The sequence below is a fragment of the Pteropus vampyrus genome, unplaced genomic scaffold (assembly GCF_000151845.1).
Source record: "Pteropus vampyrus isolate Shadow unplaced genomic scaffold, Pvam_2.0 Scaffold61, whole genome shotgun sequence".
NCBI lineage: Eukaryota > Metazoa > Chordata > Mammalia > Chiroptera > Pteropodidae > Pteropus > Pteropus vampyrus.
The window spans coordinates 7,483,955-7,502,242 of NW_011888842.1; the positions used below are offsets into that span (position 1 = coordinate 7,483,955).

The following is an 18,288-nucleotide window of genomic DNA, read 5'->3' on the forward strand; positions in this document are numbered from 1 at the left end:
CTTTAGACTGGGGCATTTTTGCCTTTGCTGACAGTAGAGCGTGCCATTCAATCTCTCCCAACTGTTTATTTTAAACTTGCTTATTATTTTAGGTATGAAACTGATAAAGTGCTTTGTCTCCCCTGTGCTTTCTGGCCTGTTAACATTCTGCAGCCGAAACCAGAGAGCAGTTTGAGAGGAGCTCAGGGAGAAATGTGATACTTAAAATTAGCCAGCAAGCTCCACTCTTGTTGAACTTAAAAAGATGATGGGCCTGGAAAGAGGTTGGGAGTGTAATTTGTTAAATGTTAACCTCTGAGAAAATGAGGGGCAGGAATGAGGCTGAGGGAGATTCTCGCTGGGGACAGATTGAGGGAAGGGATTTGATGCATTATGTCGATATGGATTTAGGGAATGGGAACACCACAGTTGCGTACTGGGATGCCCATGTTGGGACTTCTGCAGCAGAGGATCTTATGGCAAACCAGGAAGGCGGAATTAAGATCCATTTTCAAAAGGCCTCCCATTGGTATTTCCTCTTTGCTTCTTTCTCTTTAGGTTTATGTTTGTATAACGTTCTATGTAGAATTTGGGGCCATAAAGAGACTGGGTGAAAAAGGCTGAACTTAGCCAGTCTTTTTTTGGCCAGCTTCTTCCATATCATCTTTCATTACTATCTGAACCAGCAGGCACTTTTCTTCTTACACCTCCATCTGTCTACCAGCAGTTTCTGTCTCCATGATTGTTTTTAGTTGTTGTCTAAGATACGGGTTTATTCGTTTGTTCATTCATATCCTCTCTCATTCATCCATCCATATGTACATTCATTTATTCATCAAAGCATTATTGAGCACTTATTTTGTGCTGATTAATAGGTGCAATAGATACAGAGAGAAAAGACATTCTCCCCACCTTTCAAGAGTCTAGAGCCTAATGTGAAGGGCCAGACAAGAAAACCAAAATATACGAAGTCGTATAGTAAAGCAGAGTGATGAAGACCTTTGCTTTGGAGTTGGTCAGACCTGGATTTGAATTCATGCTCTGTGTATTAAGAGCTCTTGTGACCTTGGTAAAGTTACTCTCTGTGCCTCAGTTTCCTCATCTGAAAAGTGGTGGAACTATCTCAGGGTTATTGTGATAATGAAAGCAAATAAATTATAGAAGCATTTAGCACAATGTCTCGCTCACAGGAAGTGTCATATTATAGAAATGTGCATAGGATGCTCTGGAGCTCACGAGAGGGTTTATAACCCAGCCTGGAGGTCAGGTAAGATTTCTGAGATTAGATGCTGTTACACCTGAGTGTTAAAGAATGAGCAGGGGTTATCTGAACAGAGAAGGGCATTCTCAGTAGAAGGAAAAATACATGCTAAAGGTCTTGAGGCAAGGAAGTTCAGACTATTAGAGAAATTGTAAATAGGTTAGTTTGGTTAAAACATAGGAGAAAGTCAAGAAGTAATAATAATAGTTAACATTTATTGGGCACTTATATATGCCAGGGCACAGTTATAAGTGCTTTCCAGAAGCTCTTTCATTTAATCCTCATCACAATCCTGTGAGATAAGTACAATTTTTATGCCCCATTTAGAGATCAGGAAACAGACGCACAAAAGGTTGAGGAGATCTGCCCAGCGTCACACAATCAAGAGGTGGCAGAGTTGGTATTTGAACCCAGGTCATTTGTCTTCAGAATCAAGGGAACTTTTACTATTATACCTCTTGGACTGTTCCAGATTGAGGCCATTGGCGTCAGCCATGTTCTCTCTTGGGATGACTTTGAGTAGTGTGGTTGAGTACTTCAAATCAGATCTTTGGGCCATGATATGGTACTGTATTATTCTAACAACAGTTTGCTGCGACAATACCCAATTTGTTTAAAAGACCACTTTCTTCCCCAGACCCCCTTTCTTTTTGTGTCTCAGAATGAGCCATCCACTAGTGGTTCCTACTATCAATGGTATGTTTTTTCTTCTAGTTCGCATTTGAATGGGAAATCAGAAAGTTTGAATAATGCCCCTTTTCCATTTATAATTGTGGCTTTATTTGCTTACCTTATTGGGTTTCTGAAAAATTTGCCCAGGGTTTTCTAGAATTCAGAAATGGATGAAGATCAGATGCAGGCCAACAGTTAAGCATTAATAGTTGGTGTGTGTTTGTTTTCTAAAGGGGATCTAAGTACCAGAATCACAGCAGGTATAAGGGAATGGTTTCAAACCTGGCTGCACGTCGGAATTGTGTGGTGATATTAAAAAACAGTTATAGGCTCCCCCCCCCGAATCACAGGCTCCCAAACCCCTGCAGAATCGAGATCTCTGGAGTGGGGCCCAGGAATCTAAATTGAAAAGCTCCCTGGTGATTCTGATGCTTAGCCAAATTTGAGTTCCACTGGTGTAAGGGAGAAGTGTGATTGGAATCAGAATCAAGCACACCTGAGTTTGGGGCTCTTGTGTGTTTTTGCTCTCATTAGCTCTATGATCTTGCCCTATTTAGACTCCCCAGATCTCATTTTTTTCATGTAAAATGGAGATAGTAATACAATGTTACAGAGTAGTTATAAGAATTAAAGGGTTAATAAGAGGTACCCTTTTTTAAGGCTCATTATGGGTACTTATTATATACTTGGTTGTTTATAGTTAGCTATAATCCTTGCTTTAATCTTGTAAGGTAGTTATTTTTTGACTGAGTTGGAAACAAGGTATAGAGAAGATGAGTAACTTGCCCTAGGTTTCATGGTTAGTAAATGACAATGTTGTTGGATGGGTGACCAGCTCTTTCCAGTTTTAGCTCTAAAAGTTCTGTGTCACAGGAAACCCCTCAGGCCCAGGCAGACCAGGATGGTTGGCTATCCTGGTTGCTGGTAAGGAGTTCTAACCTAGTTCTGTCAACATTTCAAAGTTCTTTCCATCGCATAATACTGCTGCCCTGCTGAAAGCCCCTTGAATGGTCTTGCCACATTGATAACAGACCCTTAAATATTAGCCGAATCTGAATTAGATAGGGACTTAGCTGTGAGGCTGCTAAGGTCCTTCTGAATTCTAAGACCCTATAACTTTTCCTTTAGGATCCCTGGATCATATCACTGTGGTAACTGCTGATGGGAAGCTAGCTTTAAACCAGATTGGCCAGATCTCCATGAAGTCACCACAGCTGATTTTGGTGAATATGGCCAGCTTCCCAGAGGTAAGGCGGCCTTCCTGAAAGGATCCTTTGTGATTTTTTTTTTTTTTTTTAATGGAGGTGGCTGGGTCAAGTCAGGAGGAATTATTCCTTCTACTGGGGATGAAATGAGAGGGAAAATATAATAAAGGGAATGTAAGGATAAGGGAAAACTCTTTTCCTGTTTCTAAATTCCTTTTCTGTTAAATGCAAACACTAGAAGCCAGGCAAGTAATTTGGATACTGAAACAGGCCCCATCTCAGAAAAACAACAGTGGTGATGCAGTGATTGGTGCTTGGCCAACATAAAGGGGGCTGTGGTAGACTGGAGAGCCTGTGCCCTGCCCTCAGGGAGCAGCCTCCGCCCAGCTCCTGCTGATCACTGCCAAGCAGAAATGTAGGCCTGGTCGTCACTGTTACCAGATATTAAGATTTTTATTTCCAGAAGAAGTCAGTAATCCAAATTTTTATGTAAGATCTTTGTTAAATGTTGATAACTAATTCACTTTTTTTTTGGTTTAAAGATTATGAGACAAAACACATTAATGGGCCAGATTTGGTCTGTGGACCACCAGTTTGTGACTTCCGCATTAGTATTTGGAGTAGACCCTCCTAGAATTCACATTCCTTTCAAACTGGACTGACCATTTGCAGAATATTGTACAGAGCATAGCGCTTCCAAGGCTGGAAGGTGGGTTGCATTGGATAATTGCAACCTTGAGGCTGATATTAAGTCTAGTTGAGGAAGATAAATGGGTTTTGTTTTGTTGGTCCAGTGGGAATTGACCTGGATTGGGAGTCCTAGAGGGCTTGGAATCTGGTCCCAACTCTGCTGCCAGCTGGCGATTTAACCTTGCATAAGTTGCTTCACTCTCTGCACCCCCATTTTTTCATCTGTTAATATGGGGCGAAGGAATCCTAAGTCCCTTCCTATTCCCATTGTCCGTTTCAGTATTTCTATCCCAAAGACAAAGTTGAACCTGCTGGATTTGACAAACGGGGTTAGAGATATGAGTAAGGAAAAGCCCCTGCTATGAACACTTGCAAATATGAGGGCTCTTATAGCTCATGTGCCAGGCACACTTGTCGCGGGGGGTGGGTCTGTTACTCACCACTCCCCCATTCCATTCTCCATACTGCAGCCAGAGTGAACTTTTAAAAATAGGCATTGAATTATGGCTTTCCCATGCCTAACATTTATCAGTGGCTTCAAGTACTCTTTAAGAAAGAGATGACTGTGGCATAGAAGGCTTTGCATGTTGTGGCCCCTGCCTGTCTCCCCAGGCTCCCCAGTCTTGTGCCACTGTCATCCTTGCACACCACTCGAGCCACATGAGCTTTCCTCAAACACAACACACCCTTCGCATCCTCAGGGCCTTCGCCTGTGTTCTTTTTGCTTGGAACACTCTTGCCTGGCTAATTGCTTCTTGTATTTTGGATCATAGCTTAAATGTTACTTTCTCAGGGAAGCCTTCCCTAATCTATTCAATCTAAATTATTCCTCCACACTAACCTCTCGTACAGAGCACAGTTCTTTTACTTCATTGCCCTTAACATCATTAATAGTTATGTATTTATTTACATCTTTATTTTGCATCCCATTTTCACTAGATTGTAAGCTTAGAATGTAGGAATCATCTAACTTGTTCATTGTGTTGAGCACTAAAACAGTGCCTGGCACATGGAAGCACTCAGTAGATTTTCCTCAAATGGATGAATACTTGCTATTAGGTTGATGGAAGGGAGACACTCATTCCTGGTGTTACTGAAGAGCAGAGAAATGCACGAAAGGGAACTGTCAATGCTTTCTTTCCCTTTCTGGCTCCCTCTGAATCACTGAGGCCTCTAGCCTGGTTCATCTAAACCCTTAGGCAGTGCAGGCCAATTTAGGGAATAGCCTCCTAATTACACAGCTTGAAGACCTCATCAGACAGATTGCTTTTCAGAGCTAGCCACTTCTGTTATTAAATAGCAAATGGCATTCACAGAAGAAGCACCTGATTGGCCATCAGAGCATCTCATGAGGCAGGAGGAGGTATTAATAGCTTAATTTTTTCTTAGGAAGTTGGAGTATATCTTCATTTTTCAACCAAAGCATCTCTGCCATTTCTCCAAATTGAAATTCTGTAAATTTTGAAAGGAAAACAAAAAAATCCTTTACCAGCATCTCAGAGAGGTTCTTTACAAGGACAGAGTGAGGAAGTGTGAGTTACATTGTCTTTTGAATTCCTTTATCTCATCTGGGGTATATATTAAACAAATAGCCCTAACTAAACATTTCCTTCCTCCCCTTTAGAAGCTGTCCGTAGAGTACCCAGGTTCATAACTTCAAAATGCTGAGCTAATCCTCTCTGTGTTTATGTAATTCCTTTCTGTTTCACATGCGGTTGGCTTTCTTTCCAAACCTGTGCATTTCTGTGTCATGCGGTGGTGACATGATGCAGATTTACATGCATAATCTTTTCAAATGCATTGAAGACAGAAAACTGTTGCATTTGTTTAACATGTGTCCTGCTTGATAAATGATAAACACAGTTGCCGCTTTCCATAAACTTGCCTGCAGCTAGAGTTAACGATGAGAAAAGAAAAGAAGGGAATAAAAAACCACAGCATGATTTGAACAAGGCAAAACAAAAACAAAAACAAAAACAAACCCCAAAAACAACCCTGCAGGTTTTATTATTGCCCTTGTGGAAGAAAAAAGCTAATGTATACTGAGTGTCTAGTGTGTTCACTACTTTCTGTTTTGTTTCATGTAATCAACACAGGTACTCTCTAAAATTGAACATTATTTGTTCCATTTTGTAGATGAGAAAACTGAGGCTCAGAGAAGTGAAATATATCCCCCAGGTTCACGCTGTTGTGGTAGAACCAAGGTTTGGACGTAGATCTGTTTGACACTAAAGCCTGTGCTCCTTTTACCATTCATTTATTAATTCAGCAAATATTTTTTCAGTCCTTGCATGTTGTTAGGTTTTATTGGAAGTGCTGGAATTCATTGATGATTAAGACAGACAAGGTCCCCGCTTTCATAGAGGTTACATTCTAGGGAGTCATTGGGACATAAAGAAAATGGAAGACCAGTAATTGAAATATCTCTAAACCGAAGTTGACTTGAACGCGAATTATCAAGGACTTGTTTACCTGCCAACAAAAGTTTTAGCATCTTTTGTCTTTTAGCATAAATTAGCTTAAGAATGGAAGTAACAGCCGTTGCTAATTGATGACAGCACTTTCTGCCTGACCCCAGGTGAGGTCTGTGATCTTTCTCAACATAGTCCTCCAAGCAGCCACGACCAGTTGGTCATTTTTGCCCTTCGAGAGCAGCCTGTTTGCCTTCGGATACTGGTGAGCATCCCTTCAGTGAGGGGATAAAGGCTAAGATAAAAGATGGAAATGTGATAGAAAAATATGCCTTTTTGTCTGAACCATGAGTAGTTCAGAAGTCATGTTGGGAAAATGACTAATTCCCTGAGTTTCTACATCCAGCATTATCAAACCAAAATATATATATTTAGAATATTTTAGAACTACCTCTTCCAGCAGATTTCTTTGCAGAATGAAACTTCTCTTGATTTACATTTTTTCTGCATATGAAAGGATATAGAACAAGTAAAGTCTAAAATAAGGTTTTAGAGGGTTATATACATGAAGTAAAAATAAGGAGATAAGTTTTTCTAATAGATCTGAGCCAGTTTATTAATATAGTCATTCAACAAGCTTTTACTGAGTGCTTACCATGGACCTGGCACTGAGCCTTGTGTTAGGATGATGTAAATATTGAAACAGTGATTGCCCAGCTTGGTATCAGCTCCTGAGCCTGTAGGGGAAGGTGGTATGGAAACACGTGGGTCTGATTGTGAAAGGGAGGTGATGCTGGTCGGTCACCACAGTGAGTTATCAGTCATTCAGTGAGAAGCATCAGGAAAGGAGGAGTGGGAAAGGATTGGGAGACTTGAGACCAGGCCACCCCTTCAAAGTGGAGACGTTCCTCTTATCGTTAACTTTAGAAATCTGTGTGTCATTTTAATTCAGGAAGATGGCTGTTCTCTTGCAGAGGAAAATTTCTTTTCTTTATCCAGCTCTTTTATTTACTTTGGCCATACCCTTTGTACAGCAGACCTAATTCCAAATAATTTTTGGTGATTAAAAAAAATCAGATTTCTTCTGCTATAATCACTAAATACATTGAGCTAGGGGGTCTGGAAGAAAATATAGACAGTGACGTCATTGGACTCAGTTGAGGAGCCTAATGTCTTCGCTAAACGCAGCCAGGAAGTGGAAGTATGATGGGTGAGGTCCTCACTCCACTGCTCTTGACTCTCTAGAAAGACCATGTTTGTGTTTAGGGATGTGACCTTATCCTACAGGTCCCTGTATACATAAGGTAGGGAGTGTCCTTGGTTATGTTAGAGATCCCTTCCAGCTCCAATAGTCTGTGGTCAGAGGTACCATTTTAAGAATTTACTGTTTTAAGCAGTGGCTACACTGTTAGATTCTGTATAGAGCCTCCCAAGGAGATGATTCGTCTGCATGTGGAAGTTTGGGTTTATCTTTTGACCCCATGTCCCTATAGAATTAAGATCATTTTAAAATGAAATAGATAAGCTTTTTTAGGCACTCCCTCAAAAACCAAAGCAAACCCTGGGAAAATAAAATAGGTATGCAACAAACCCCATTCTTTTAAACCAGAAAGTCTGGGGAGGAACTTAATGCTGGGAATTGGCCCTGTGAATCCAAGTGATGTGGATTGGCTCTGGTCAAATCTAAAATTCTTAGGAAAATGTCAGAGACCTCATTTTCATGGATTCCACATTGTCATGCCAGTGAAAGTATCGCTCTTCTATGTTGCAATCTTTCACCCTTTAGGATGGCATTCCAGGTGGGATTATAATGTTGCTTGAGGTGAGTGAGGCACTTTGGGAAACCAGTGTACCACCTGGCACAGTAGAGAGCAGAACTGTGTAGAGAAGACCCTGGGGGATGTCAGGCAGGACAGCAGTGCATCAGCTAAGAGATGGCATCAACTCAGCCTTGTTTGGGGGTTTTGTACATTCTTACCTTTACATACTAAATGTAAATAATAACTCCCCTTGCCTGGGTGTTACTGTGGCCAGGCACAGAGCGAGATGCATTGCTCACACTTACCTCATTCAGTCCTCTCTACGGTGTAGATACTATGATCTCAGATTACGAAATGGAAGCTCAAGAGAGGTCAGGCTTTTGGCCCAGAGTCACATGGTAAGCAGAGCTGAGATTTGAACTGAGATCCTTCTGACTCCAAAGCCCATGCTTTTAGCCAGTATACCATTCTGCTTATCCTGGAGCACACGCCAGCAGAGATTCATTGCTTATTCTAAAACATGAGTGAGATTGGTGTGAGTATAGATGCGAATGAGTTAAATTTATTTACTCATTCTAAATCAGCACTGGTATATTTTCAGTGTAAAATGTCAACTGGAATTTTTAACATATAAAATCTTTCATCTGTCTTTACACCAATCTTTGCACAGACCAGCACCCTTCCCTTGAGGATTTATTGTGGTTTTGATCTGTGTTGCCTCAAACCATTGAAATCTTTTCAAAGAAGCAGAGCTGTTTTCTTTTTATTTTTTCCTTCTCTTTGCTTTTTTTTCGCCCGCGGTACACTGGTACCAGGAGTGGACATAGTTTGCTATTCAGCTTGATCAAAGCACTCTACACCAATGTAACTTCCTGATCTTACTGGTAACAGAACTAAATGTTTCCATGTTCTGCCAAGATGGGTTGCCAGTTATCGGCAGAGGGCTTGCATCTGGTAATAATTATTTACTAATTCTGTTTACCTTTTGATCTGGTTTTCAGTGTACAGCTGCAGCTATCAAGGCTATAAGAGAAAGTGGAATGAATCTGAACCCAGAAGTGGAAGGGACGCTAATTCGGGTACCCATTCCCAAGTAAGTTTGGCTGAAATTTACATATTTTGGATGCAGTGGAACAGTTGTCCTTGGAAGGAAACCAATACCCATGATGCTGTTAGGCTGATAGCATACTTTACCTGTACCTCTCATCCTGGTAAACGCCAACATCTTTTGAGGTCTAGTTTACTGATTCAGAAATATTTATTGAGTGCCTATTATGTACTAGGGGCTGGAGATGCAGTAGTCAAACTGATAAAATCCTTGTCCTCGTGTAGTTTACATTCTGGTTGGGAAGATAGGATACAAATAGATAACATCATTCCAGATAACGACATGCTACCTGGAAAGAAAAGGCAGCGGGTCCCAACAGAGAGTGACTTGATGAGGGTGATGATGTCAGGGACAACTTTAGCCTGAGAGGACTCTTTAAGGAAGTACCATTTAGCTGAGAGCTGAATGGTGAGGAAAAGCCGGCCTAGGGGAAGAACCTTACCAGCAGAGTGAACAGCCAGCACAAAGGTCCCAAGTCAGCAAAGACCTTGATACTTGCAATCTCGAATCCATGTTCTTTGAAGAGTTAATTTTGCATTACTCCTTGCTTGTTGAAGAATTTTAAGAATAAGAACAGAATATTGTTAATTACATAAATATATAGAACTTAGAGTTTTTAATGAATAAAAAGATACAGTAGTCTCCCCTTATCCATGGTTTTGCTTTCAGAGGTTTTTGCCCACAGTCAGCTGTGGCCCGAAAATATTAAAGGAAAAATTCCAGAAATAAACATTTTATAAGTTTTAAATTGTGCGCCATTCTGAGTCGTGTGATGAAGTCTCAAGCCGTCCTCTTCATCCCACCTGGGATGAATTATTCCTTTGTCCAGCATATCCATGCTGTGTATGCTGCCCACCCATTAGTCACTTAGTAGCTGTCACAGTTACCGGATCGACTATTGTGGTGTTGAAGTGCTTGCGTTCAAGTCACCCTCATTTTACTTAGTAAGGGCTCCAAAGTACAAGAGTAGTGATGCTGGCAATTTTGATATGCCAAAGAGAAGCCATAAAGTGCTCTTTTAAGTGAAAAGATGAAAGTTCTCGACATAGTAAGGAAAAAAAAAAAATCGGATGCTGAAGTTGCTAAGATCTATGGTAAGCACGAATCTTCTTTCCATGAAATTGTGAAGAAGGAAAAAAAAATTATGAAGAAGGGTAAGTACAGTATAAGATATTTTGAGAGAGAGACCACATTTATATAACTTTATATAGCATATTATAATAGTTCTACTTTATGATTATTGTCATTAATCTCTTACTGTGCCTAATTTGTAAATTAAACTTTATCAACAGTGTGTATAGGGTTTAGTACTATCAGTGGTTTCAGGCAGCCACTGGGGATTCTTGGAACTTATCCCCTGCAGATAAGAGGGGACTATTGTATGTTTATTTTTAAATTAAAAAAGGAAAGAAATGGCCTTTCTGGCGGTGATCATCCCCATGAGAACATGCCTCTCGCTAAGGACCTCCTCCATCCCTCTCCAGAAGAGGAGGGGAAACACAAGAAGAAGCGCCTGGTGCAGAGCCCCAAGTCCTGCTTCAGGGATGTGAAATGCCCAGGATGCTATAAAATCACCACTGCTTTTAGTCACGCACAAATGGTAGTGTTGTGCGTTGGATGCTCCACTGTTTTCTGTCAGCCTACAGGAGGAAAAGTAAGGCTTACAGAAGGGTGTTCCTTCAGAAGGAAGCAACACTGAAAGCACCCCATTTCAAGATGAGTGAGGAACCCCAATAAACACATTTGGGATTAAAAAAAAAAAAGGAAAGGAAAGGAATGGCAGGACCTTGAAATGTTTGAGGAAGAGAAAGCCAGTGTGTCTGAAACTCAATGAGATGGGCAGAGAGTGGTAGGAGAGGGGGTTGGACTAGTAAGTAGAGGCTGATGGTTCAGGCTTTACAGGCCATGGAGAGGAGTTTAGGCTTTATTCTAATTGTAGTGGGAAGCCATCGGAGGGACTTAAGCAGAGAAATGACCTGGTCTGATGTGACTTCGGGGGTCTCTCTGGCTGCTGATTAACCAATGGAAGGTAGGGGGACCGAGCAGACACAAGGAGAGTAGTTGGGAGGCAACTGCAGTAGTCCAGGTGAGATGTAAATCCTCTCCGAATCTATAGCAGGCAGAATTAGTTTCTCCTTCTGTAATCTCATTTCCTAACTATCTTTAAGTCCCTGTTCCTACACAGTGCCTCATAGATAGCAAGTTCTAAGTAAGAGTTGAATTAATTCATTCCATCCTTCAACAGATATTTATTGAGCACTAACTACATGCCAGGTACTTTCCTTGCTGTTGAGATGTAGCAGTAAACAAAACAACAAAAATCCCCTGTCCTGGGGCTTATCTTGTAGTTGAGTAGGCACAGTAAACAAAAACAGAGAAATACATAATGTCATGTCCAGTGATAATGATTATGAAGAGAAACAAGCAGGATAAAGGGATAGAGGGAGCCCATTGAGGTTTTATTGTGGATAGGTAGGTTCAGGAAGTGACATCTGACAAAGACCTATGTGAAAGGAATGAATGAAGTGACCAAATAACTGGAAGGGAAAAGGAGTGTTTCACAAGTCAGAGTCTTTTTGTGCCACACAAATTCCTGTATTCCTTTACAGATATTGCCGTCCCCATAACGTGGGTTTGTTCCAGATGTGGAGAGTTAGGCTCAGTGAGGTAAAGTAATATCTCTGAGGTCACAGAGCTTATGCTGAAGCTGGGACCTAAACCAAGTTTTCATTGCTTCCAAAGCTTCACGGTGCATCCATGCTAGCAATAAGAATTAATCCCAACACTAAGAGTCTAGAAACTTTCCCCGCTGAACTTTTTTCCTGCTTAGTGACCAGAAAATAGCCATCTTATTCCATTGTGTTTTCAGTACTCTGTAAGTCAGAATTAACACTCTGCCTTGAAATCATATAACTTGAGAGCTATATAGCTTACTGTTTAAGAACCAGATAGACCTGGGTTCAAGTCCAGTACCTATTTGCTTGGTTAGTTCATCATTTGCTCAGCAAATTTTCTGCAGTTGTATCATGTGCCAGGCTTGGTGCTGGGTGCTGGGGACATACAGATGTGATGCGTGCCTTCACAAACCTCACAGGCTGTGCCAGGCCCCCTACTTGTATTATGCGCAGCTTATATGTGGAACTTAGTATTACCTACAGTTTATAGGTGAAAAAGTTTAAATTCAGAAAAATTAAGAGACTTTCCCAAGATTGCATGGTCAGTAAGTTGCAGTCAGGATTTGAATCTTGAGTTTTTCTGTAACCAAAGTACAGGCTCTTTCTCCTGCACTCTCTGAATAGATGTGTAATTCTGGAAAGTGCCACGTGAAGCAAGATTTGCAAGTGGAATGCGCGGTGATCAGTAGGTTTATTTTTCAGTTGTTGCTCTCTTGTCTGTAAAATCTTGGAAAAGCCACTTAACCTCCCTGAGCCTCATTTTCCTCATACACTGGATGAAGGGGTCATTCTCAGTGATCTGCCAGATCCCTGTGGAGCCCCCAGATTCTGTGATGCTATGAGTTTATGCTGCTAAATGCTCGTTGCTGGCTTCGGTTCCTCTGAGAGTGGCCTGATTGTGTATCGTATTTTTCTTTCAAAGATCTATTTGACATAATGTGCTCCTCTGCGGCCCCACAAGACTAAGTGATTGCCCTTGGTGCAGTGTACATGTTTGAAGGATCAGTGAGTTTAACTTAACTTGAATTTCCAAAGACATGGGAATCTGTTACATTATATTTTACATTATTCTATGTTGGTTAATGGGCGTAATCCAAGAGAAAGTTGATGGACCAAAACCCTCCGCTCCTGCAAACCTCATTTTTTATATACTTTCTTCCCTTTGACAAGGTGGTAAGGTCATGAGGCCCTGTACTGAATTATACATTTGGTAGTTTTCCAGATAAAAAATGAACGATCTGTTCTTTATTATGCAGGCTGTGTCATGTGAGAGGATAAAGGTTGATTCAGATGTAAAAAGGACCAAGGTTTTTATTTGGTTTTGGCAGTGACTTCCATATGACTCTGGGCACTCACCCTAGCAGCTTGCTGCCTTCTACTTCCTTATTTGTAAAGTAAGTAAAGTAATACAGAACAATAGGTAGAGATTTTAGGATTAGTAGAGAAAGTAGATTAAGTTGTATTATCTCCTTAGAGAAAAGAAGCTTTATAAATAAAAGATACTAATATTATTTCAGTGAACTTTATATATGTGTAAAATTTTACTTTGGGGGAAAAGGAAGGAGTGAGGAAGGGAACTAATTTGTTGAGTATCAATTATGTGCCAGGAACTGCTAGGTGCTTAACGTATTCAGGGAAGTTAGAAAAGTACAGTTAAATATGTGCTTTGGCATCACAGAAGCATGAAATTGAGTTCTGGCTCATCTGATTCTTAGCTGTGTGGCAATAGCAGCTGCCTCCACCTCTCTGAATCTCAGCTCATCTGTAAAGTATTCACAGAACTTGCCTTATAGGGTTACTGAGAGATTTCAGTGAGATAATATACACAAAAGCTTTGATGTTTAGCAAGCACCCAGTTAATGCCAGCAAATGTTCTTTCATCCCCTTTCCTAAATAAGTAGGAGCATCATTCCATTTTAAGGGTGAGGAAACTGTGATTTAGGGAGTTGAGGCCTTGGCTCCGGGTCACACAGCTGGAAATTGGCAAAGCTGTAAGGAGGAAAATAACACAGCAAAGCTTATGTTGGGAGGTGGGACGGAATCAGAAGCATAAATTCCTAGGATCAGTTTCTGATTATAAAATGTCGAGTTTAGTTCTAGGAAAATTTGCCTTTCCTGATTGATTGTGATTTCTTCTGCCTAATGATAGTCTGCGAGTTTGCTTTTCTGCCTTGACTCTGGATGCCCAGAGCTGAGTTTTATTTTCAGTTGCAGCGGATCTCTGCCTCACCCTCCTCACACTCCTCGGAATCTTTATTCTCGTTTAAACGAGTGTACTGAGTAGGCGACTTACTGTAACCTGCCTCTGATCCTTTTAAGAAGTGGGCAGAAAATAATATCCTAAATCAGTAACAGGTTAGGCTTGGGTCTGAGTGGTCCTTATCACCATATCTTCTTTTCACAGCCTCTGGGAATCTAGCTCTATGTGGCTAAGTTTTTCTCATGACTCCCCTTAGTAAAATACCATTGAGCCTCAGAAGCTTTGGTTATATTCGTCCCCACTGACGATGTGTATAGCTCTGGTTTTATTCCCTGGCCAGTGTTCTTTCATTTAGAGAAGTCAGTCAGTTGGATGGATTCTTTGAACATTCCCATTAAAGATTCACTGAAAGAGTTCCTTCTACCTTTCTTTTCTATTTATGTGGTCAGATTCGGGGTGATATTTATTAACCGCCTACACTAGCAGTGTAGTGGCTGGAGGTGCTGTGCTAAGTGCTTTACAGTTTTTCTCCCAATTCTCACAACACTACTGTGAGGTCACGAGAGGTCAGGAGACAATTCTGCCTATTTGATGAGATAGCTGAGGCTCACAGAGGTTAATGCCCGGTGTCATATAGCTACTAAGTGGCAGAAGCAGGATTCGAACTGAGGTCTTTCTACTGCCTTTTTTCCTGTTCAGTTCACTCTGGAATTCCAGCCTTTCATTTCTTAATCAGAATCAGGGACCTTGAAAAGTTTTGAGCCGGAGTTCATTTTGATCAGGACAGATTTTTGACTCTACCCTGTTTGCATCTTCGTTATGCCCCCAAACAAGCAAACACAGCCCCTTACTCATTGTTTTACCAAATGTCAGTGAGAAAAGCACGCAAAGTAGAATGAGGCTGCTTTGGTTCGAGAGCACTGAGTTCATGTCCAGCTTTAAATAAATCTGTAAGGAATCCGGAATTCACTGGAGAAACAAAAGTACATAAGAGTGACTCATTTTCCACTGAGGTGGCATCCTTCCTTGATTGTCCTCCTCTTTCATTGTTGTTGTTGGGTTTTTTTTTTTTTTTTTTTTGGTCAATGTCTGCATTGGTTTTATCTTAAGTAGAATTAAATAAAAAATTACTATCCCATTCCATTCTCCATGGGGAACCACTTTACTACCTTGATTTTCTAGATGTTTTTCTATGCAAATTCAAACACATGTCTTTATCTCTTTCATTTTTCTCATAATGATATGGGCTTATATTATACATACAGTTCTGCACCATTTTTTAACTTAATATATCATTGCTCTTTCTGATTGGAATTCTTCCTCACTCTTTTTAAAAGATACATAGTGTTTGCATTTAATGTATAGCATTAACTAATTCATAAGTTTTGAATATCTTGGTTGTTTAAAAATTTTCTCTCTTACTAATAGCATTATAATGATTTTCTAAAGCCTTGCTTTCTGTTCTGCTGGGAGAGGGGCTGTAATTGGAAAAGAAGTGAAGAGGACGCGGGAGCCTTGGCGTACCTATTGCTGCTCGATTGTCTCGGTGCTTATTATGACAACATGTTGCATGTTGCCGAGCTTTTTAGAGACATGGACCTTTCAGCAACACACCCAAATGACGCCTCCAGTAGTCCTCAGACCCAAACTTGACATCATTCTCTTGGGAAATCCCATTGATATTTAAATGGCTCACCCGGCTCATTGCATGGCAGTAATCATATTAAGCAAAGTGACTGTTTACTGAGTGCAAACTATATTCTAGGCTCTATGTGATATTATTCAACTCATTTCATTCTCTTACTCCTTATGTTTTTTATACATGAGCTAAGCAAGCCCAAGGGAGTTTAAATAACTTCTTCAAGTTCATTTAGCTAGTAAAATCATGCAGGATTTACATATGGGTCCTTTTGACTTCAAAGTCTATTCTTACACCTGGGGACTTCTAAGCACTTTTTGTTTTTGTTTTGTTTGTTTGTTTGTTTTTGTAGTAAGGGGCAGCAATTGGTATTTTAAAATTTAATGATAAATCAATCCAAACCATGTAGAACAGAATTTCCAAAGCTCAAATCAGGATGCATAATCTGATAGTGAATTTGTGTGCCACTTTTTAGTGAAAGAGGTATTTTGGAATGTAAGGCGCTTGGTTGTTTTTAATCAACTTTGTTCAAGTATAACTTATATACAAAAAATGAGCCCATTTCAAGTGTATATGAGGATGGTTTTTTTAAAAGCATGTATGAGTTTTTAATCCATGCAGCTCTCCTAGGGCAAGCACTGCAAATAAATTTGTTGTACTTTCCATGGGAAAATGTCCAAAACATCACTAGATTCAACAAAACTATACACCCCTCACCCTCCCCCAATTTTTTCTTAAAATGTTTGCAGAAAGGGCAGACTACCTTTAAGTAACTCCAAATTTCAATTAACAAAGCATTCCTCCAACATACAATCAACCAGGGCATATCTTAGATCAAGGTCACAAAAATAAACTTTTTGTTTGCAGTTATGCTATGATTCCAAAAAGTTCTTAACACTTTCCAGAATACCTGTTCTTCTATCAAAAGTCTAGAACTCTCTATGCTTTCATCTAAAATCACAAGTAACTGGATCTTGCCCAGATAGACCTGTCTACATATGAGGTGACATACTATGATGATATTTGACAAATACATGAATATTGCTGATGAGTAAAGGAAGAAAAGGTCTGAGACTTGATCATTGGATTTACCAACCTGATTTATTTATCAGTTAATCTCTGGATATAAAGGAAAGCACAAGAGCTTAGGGGTTAGACAGGCCTAGGTTCAAATTCCTGTTCTGTCACTCTCCTAGTACATCAGCTTGGGTCCTCTGAGAAGCAGATGCCAGGACAATTAGACATGCAGGAGGTTTATCGGAGGAAAGAGGCAGGGTGCAGGTGTGCCACCGGCGAAGAAAAGAGGAGGATTGGGTAGGAGGCTCACACTGAATACTCTTTCCCTCTCTTCCTCACTAACCTCCTCCCCGAACCCTATGTTCATTCATTTCTTCCCCTATCTTTTCTTCCATTTTTAGGGGTGGGAGGAGTTGAGTCATTATGTTGTAATTATCTTGGCATTTAAGCTGCTCAGGAACACTGGTTTGGTTGTTAATGAGCACTTGGTTTGTTCTTCGAATACGAATTGTGGTGAACAAGACCTCTTAGAGGGTATCTCTCAGGTAAGTGCTGCCTGGGCTGCGAGGCCTGCTCTTTTAAGGCCCTCGGCTCTTTTAGACAACCTTGGCCCAGTGGACCACTCCCGCCGGCCTCACACTGGTTGGATAATGGCCACCGTCATCTCCCACTTTTCCTCTGGGCGTTGTCGGAGGTGATAGATCTTCTGCCTGGACGAGGCTCCTTCCCTCACACTTTGTTCTGGGTGACAGCCTGGAGGAGAATTCTTCTTAGGATGGGACCAGGGAGTTGCACAGAAAACAATAAAAAAACCCTGTGTTATACTTCTCCTAGCCCAAATTCTCTTCCTCAAATGTATTTTCCCACCACATAGATGATGACCAGATTTTTCCAGGGAGAGCTAGCTGGGTTGGGCAGGCAAGGAAGGTCCCAGGCTGAGTTAGATGGGGAGGGGTAGCGGCTCTGCAGCCAGGGGGAGCCAGGGTTACAATCAGAAAACACAAAAAGAAAACCGATAAAAAGAGGTAACCTTAGGCTTGTTTTAATGCTCGCAGTGTCCGCATCTGTAAAATGGGATAATAGCAGCATTTATGTTTGTGAAGAGTTACTGGGAGAAACTCCTGTGAAGGGCGAAGGTGAGAGGGAGCAGGAGTAGACCGAGAGGCTTTAGACCACGCCACAGGTCTGACCCTGGTGAAGAAAGGAAGGAAAGTCACTCAGTGAGAGATAATGTTAGTTGTTAGGTTGTCATGATCACGTTAGCTGCTGTTACTGAGTGTTCCTGTGACCTTTTCTGCGCAGTGATTGTTGCCTGTCGTGGGAGAGCAGTTCTGCCGTTCCACAGGTGAGGAAGCTAAGGGCGTGCCGCCTGCCATCGAGCTTTCCGTCTAGGAGACAAGCACTGTTCAAGGACAGGAACCAGATCGACACATGTCCTTTTTTAACAACCTTATTAAGATGTAATTCACCCATTTAAAGTGTACGGTTCAGTGGTTTTCAGCATATTCAGAGTTGTACAGCCATCGCCACCATCAGTTGTAGGACATTTTTTTATCACCCCACAAAGAAACCCTGAACCCACCAGCACTCACTCCCCACTTGACCCTCCCTCGACCCCCCATTGCTCTAGGCAACTACTAATCTGCTTTCTGTATCTATGGATGTCCTTAT

At 41.0% G+C, this 18,288-nt stretch overlaps 1 protein-coding gene across 9 annotated transcripts in view; it reads left to right on the forward strand.

The window, feature by feature from the left end:
• The window catches only part of MRRF (mitochondrial ribosome recycling factor), a 52,664-nt gene that overhangs the window by 11,828 nt on the left and 22,548 nt on the right, over window positions 1–18,288 (forward strand). For 8 of the 9 annotated variants that reach the window (XM_011361010.2, XM_011361011.2, XM_011361009.2 and 5 more), the window contains 2 exons: window positions 3,041–3,159; window positions 8,980–9,071. In XM_011361010.2, the coding sequence (XP_011359312.1) occupies window positions 3,041–3,159; window positions 8,980–9,071 (211 nt within the window). Of the gene's footprint in view, window positions 1–3,040; window positions 3,160–8,979; window positions 9,072–10,491; window positions 11,131–18,288 lie in introns of those variants that run through there. The other variant, XM_011361008.2, reaches the window with a different exon arrangement.